At 38.9% G+C, this 5,370-nt stretch overlaps 1 protein-coding gene across 1 annotated transcript; it reads right to left on the reverse strand.

The window, feature by feature from the left end:
* Nucleotides 1-1,434: 1,434 nt before the first annotated feature.
* Nucleotides 1,435-5,106, reverse strand: LOC136841875 (uncharacterized). The gene is made up of 4 exons (XM_067109297.1): nucleotides 4,722-5,106; nucleotides 3,464-4,321; nucleotides 2,555-2,751; nucleotides 1,435-2,163 (listed from the first exon to the last, which is right to left on the reverse strand). Exons 1-4 carry the CDS (start codon nucleotides 5,104-5,106, stop codon nucleotides 1,435-1,437), a joined length of 2,169 nt encoding a protein of 722 aa, XP_066965398.1.
* Nucleotides 5,107-5,370: the final 264 nt, after the last annotated feature.

Below are 5,370 nucleotides of genomic sequence, written 5' to 3' on the forward strand. Positions count from 1 at the left end.
ACCTATAACTAAAGCTAAACCCTACTCATAGTGAAGAAACCAAATCTTAATCTTAATAAGGGACCCAAAAATTACCCACCACGCTAGCCTATTACTAAATAGAAAGGAAAAGAAGTGGAAGGACATACAAAAGAAATAATAATCCTACCTAAGATATAAAAATCTAAACCTTAATATTAATTTATACACTCATGACACTCAGTCTCATAATATACCTTGAACAATTTTCATAATAAATAAATAAACACACACTTGAAGACAATAATTACACCCTGTTTAAGGTGTAGCTGAAGATCAATGTTTTGGTACGTTGACACAGACCAGTACTAATACAGATGAGTCTATAAACCGCTCAACAAAAACTGCCACAGAACGTCACTCTCATCAGAAGAACTGCCCTTCAAAACAGTTGGTAGATACTAACACTTGAGTCTACAGCTCACGCCAAATATACAGAGGATGTTCCTCTTACCTGAGAGAAGACACCCTACTTGCTCCAACAAGGCCACTCTGGTGCTGATACTGTGGATACATCCATAAAGATGAAAAGAGGCTCTCGAGCCCAGATGTACACACAACTGCTAACGTCAAGATTAAGCCAGTAGGTCACTCAAAACACAGTTGCACGTCGTACTCCACATGTAGCTCCATATACATAACTGCCTTTTACATTAAGAAGCAGCTCAATACTAGCAGATTGTTGTTCTCCGAGAACAAGCGAGAAATCTTCACAATAGGAAGAGATGTAAATATAATCCACAACAGCAGACAGATCAGCAGCTCCAGAGTCTTCAACGGCCTTGAACTAGACTCCCGAGAATACTTTAGGAGAGCCACAAGTCACCTCTCCTTACAACACTCCCAGTCACCATAAAGAAAAATAAACAGAGTTACAAATTTGGCAAGGAAGCAAAACACTGAGGAAGGCCGCACTTAAAACTGCACTCAATAGATGGCGCCACAAAACTTAAGCTTTTCAACCAAAGCAAATTAACCATACATTTAACCAAAATATAAATTAACATAAAACCAACAGCAAAATACCTAACTTAACTTAGTTTTACAAAATTGCAAACAATAGAAAAATTAAAGCCATCAGTGCAAAAAGGCAAAACAAAGAAAATTTACTTTAAAATTACGTTACTGCCTGACGCCTTCCTCCTCAACGAAAAAAAAAAATTAATTTGACTAAACAGGAAAATGAATTTTTTTTTAAACCTTAATACGAAAATATAAGGTAAAGTAAACATGACAAACAAAAACACTCACACTAGGACTACTTAATCTAACTGCTCAAAAAAAACCAAAAAAAAAAAAACAGGGAACTCCGGGATTGCACAAAAATAAGCAACAACAACATTAGAATACATTAATAGCCTATACACCATCTGAAAAGGAAATTAGAAAATCAGGATCGGCATCACAGCCAGCACGTCACATCCTAGAAAGTGCATCGGGGATCTTGTTGTCCACTCCTTTTATATGTTGGAAGACCAGGTTATATTCCTGAAGGAGAAGTGCCCATCGCAGAATCCTTTGATTCGCTCCCTTCATCTTATTTATGAACACCAGCGGGTTATGGTCCGTCAACACTTCAACCTGGAGAGAACTAGACAAATAAATAGAAAAATGGGATACGCTCTTCACCAGAGCCAAAGCTTCCTTCTCTATGGTGGAGTACTTTCTTTCGGCCGGAAGTAACTTTTTACTGAAGTAAGATACAGGGTGCATTTCCCCCTTATCATCTCTCTGAAACAGGACTCCTCCAATGCCCACGTCGCTGGCATCCACAGCCAAAACAAAAGGTTTATTAAAATTTGGAGAGCTAAGAATTGGTTCCGAGACTAACACCGATTTCAACTTATTAAATGCTTTTTCACACTCCGTACTCCACAAAAACTTAGTGTTCTTTTTCAATAGATTAGTTAAAGGCTGGGCGATGTCAGCAAAATTCTTCACGAACCTCCTGTAATACCCTAACATGCCAAGAATTTTGCGGACACCACGGACATTACACGGCTGAGGAAGGTTGGCTATAACCTCAATATTAGCATGTTTAGGAGCAACCTTCCCCAGACCAACCTCATGACCAAGATAGGTCACTACAGCCTTACCAAACTCACACTTTTTGATATTTACAACCAAACCAGCCTTTCTTAAAACCTGAAACAGTTTTCTTAACCTTTCAACATGGGTTCTCCAGTCCTGACTGTATACCACCAAGTCATCAATATATATTTCGGTACCTTCCAGCCCGCATATCACCCTATTCATAAGGCGCTGGAACGCAAAGCTGCATTTTTCAAACCAAAAGGCATCACCTTACATTCATACAACCCATTTGGGGTGACAAATGCCGAAATCTCACGGGCCCTGTGAGACAATGGCACCTGCCAGTAACCCTTCAATAAGTCTAATTTAGTTACAAACTTGGCATTCCCTATCCGGTCTATTAAATCTTCAATCCGAGGAAGAGGGAACTGTCACTCTTGGTTACCTGATTAACTCTACGGTAGTCAACACACATTCTATAATCACCGTCAGGTTTCTTTACCAGAACTATAGGAGAACTCCACGGACTTGAGCTGGGTTGAATAAGATCATGGTCCAGCATATACTGCACCTCCTTCTCAACTACTTTGGCTTTTTCTGGGTTCAAGCGGTAAGGAGCCTGCTTTACTGGACGAGCATCACCTACTTCAACATCATGTTCAAGCCATGAAGTAAGCCCTGGAGTCTCTCTAAACACTTCTGGAAAAGACTTTATCAAACATAACACGTCTTTCTTCTGGACTTCATCCAGATGCTCCAACAAAACATTAGCCTTATTAAAAATCTCAACATTAGTTTTAAATTCTCTACAGATACATGGTTATCAACATCATTATCAGGATCATCAACCTTAGAAAATACAGTAACTAGAGGACATGGTATTTCATAAACAATATTTAAAGGATCTGGATTTCTACCTTCATATTTCTTTAATCTATTAATGTGAAAAATTCTACTCTTTCTAGTAGAACCTGGAGAATCAATTCATAATTAAGGTCAGACACCTTTCTTATTACCTTCCATGGACCTTTAAATCTGGGTTTCAGAAAACTATCAGGGTCCATATCTAAAACCAGAACCAGATCTCCAGATTCGAAAGAACGACTTACTGCCTTGCGATCATGGAATGTTTTCATACTAGCCTGGGAAGCTTGCAAATTATCCTGGGCAAACTTCCAGGCACCACTCAATTTATTTTTCAAATTAGATAAAAATATATTTAAATTTTGAATTTGTTTTCGTCCCCCAATCAACACTTCAAACAACACTTCCAAAAGACCTCGAACCTCATGACCATACACCAATCTGAAAGGAGAAACACCAGTAGATTCATTTGGGTGAGTTCTTAAGGCAAATAATGCATAAGGTAGTTCCTTATCCCAACTACTCTCCCGTTCATAACAGTACTTACCAATTATACTTTTTAGGGTTTGATGGAACCTTTCCACAACCCCTTGACTTTCAGGATGGTATGGGACACTGGTGATGTGCTGAATGGCCAGTTCAGCACACCTGTCCTGAAAGTACTTAGAAGTAAAATTAGTACCGCGATCTGATTGAATGGTACAAGGTAACCCATAACGACAAAAATATTCTACTAACTTCTCCCAGACAGCTTTTGACGTTACTTTCCTAAGAGGGAAAGCCTCTGGGAACCGAGAAGCTCTATCCATCACCGTTAATAAATACATATATCCCGACTGGGTTCTAGGTAAAGGACCAACAACATCAATGACAATCTCTGAAAAAGGTTCACCAATTGCAGGGATGGGTTTTAACGGAGCCTTGCACAATACCTGATTGGGTTTACCCATGACCTGGCACGTCTCACAAGTTCGCAAGAACTGCTTAATACACCTTCTCATATTAGGCCACCAAAATAGCTTGGTTAATCTCTTAAAAGTTTTTGTTACCCCAAAATGTCCCGAGAAAGGATCCTCATGAGCCGACTGCAGCAATTCGTCTCTGAATTGTTTAGGAACTAAAATCTGCTTATGGTACTCAGAGGATTCCATAAGAGCAGAACGGCTTAATCTACACAATAATCCTCTCTCTGATACAAAACATGGCTTAGAAACATCATCCCCCTCAGTTATTTCCACATCAAATTCATCATGCTGAGCTCTTATAAAATCAGCCCTATTCCATGCTCTAACTACCTTACTACTATCACTACTTCCTACAGACTCGAGCCTTCCTACTGCTACATCTACTTGTACAGGGTCTAAATGTAAATCCTCTCCGCCCATCAAGAGGTTACGCCCTTTTTCTGGGAGCAGTAGTTACAGCAATTGGTAATTTATTTAAGGTTAAAATGGGGAACAATTCTCGTCCCCCCACATTACATAAGTTATTTCCTAGGATACCATCTATCCCAGGAATAGGTAGTTTATCAACAATGGCCAGATTAATACTCTTCACAACACCCGATATGTCAATCTCTCCTTCAACCACAGGAGCCGACACAACAGTGTCAGGAAAACCACTTAAAATAATATAGTTAGCGATCTTCACGTTAAGAGGTAACCTACTTCTCAACAATAAAGATCGAGCAGCACCTGTGTCCCTCAAAAATTTGACATTTATAACTTCCTTCTCAAATCTCAGCTTACCTGGCCAAATATACTTATTAAATGACAGTCACATGGGGGAATCTTTCTCTTTATTACCTTTGTTACCATTTTCCTCGTTCTCTATAGAATGTTGAGAAGCCTTAACTTGATTCACCAAAGCAATGGGAGAAGTAGCCTGCCTCTGTAGATAACTCTGGCGAGCAAAACACTTAGCCTGGGTATGTCCTACCTTGTTACACCAATAACAGGTTCTACTACTTCCCACACCACTAGTTATAGTACGACTAGAATGAGCATTATCAGTTTTTGCAAAATTCCTATTTACAAAATTACCACTGGGATTACTTTTTGGTTGATTTTTTACCTGAAAATTGGAATTTGCTTTAGAGTTAGCCTGGAAATTAGAATTATTATTAGGACCCTGGAAATTAGAATTATTATTAGGACCCTGGAAATTAGAATTATTTTGGTTAAAGTACATTCTCTTTCTACTCTCCCAGTTACCCTTGACCACAGGAAATTACCCTGAAGTTCTCAGTACCAACCTTATGGGTCAATATATATTCATCACTCAACTGAGCAATTCTGGGAAAAGAGGTCACCTTCAAGTCTTCTAAATGCACTCTTAAATCTTTAGCACACGATTTTTTAAAATCTTCAATCAATATCAATTCCTTCAAGGCCGCCAAAGTAGTTACTTAGACTCTTGAGCCAATCATCAAAATGTTCTTGCTTTACACGAGCA

This window comes from Macrobrachium rosenbergii, chromosome 1 (genome assembly GCF_040412425.1).
Source record: "Macrobrachium rosenbergii isolate ZJJX-2024 chromosome 1, ASM4041242v1, whole genome shotgun sequence".
Classification (NCBI taxonomy): domain Eukaryota; kingdom Metazoa; phylum Arthropoda; class Malacostraca; order Decapoda; family Palaemonidae; genus Macrobrachium; species Macrobrachium rosenbergii.

What these genes read in the sequence shown, in the direction of transcription:
- LOC136841875 (XM_067109297.1), bottom strand. Translation starts at nt 5,106, where the DNA reads ATGTACTTTAACCAAAATAATTCTAATTTCCAGGGTCCTAATAATAAT. An exon ending in CGAGGAAAATGGTAACAAAG is followed by an intron (nt 4,322 to 4,721) that starts GTAATAAAGAGA and finishes TACTGCTCCCAG; the next exon opens with AAAAAGGGCGTAACCTCTTG. An exon ending in GGAGTTCTCCTATAGTTCTG is followed by an intron (nt 2,164 to 2,554) that starts GTAAAGAAACCT and finishes AAACTGTTTCAG; the next exon opens with GTTTTAAGAAAGGCTGGTTT.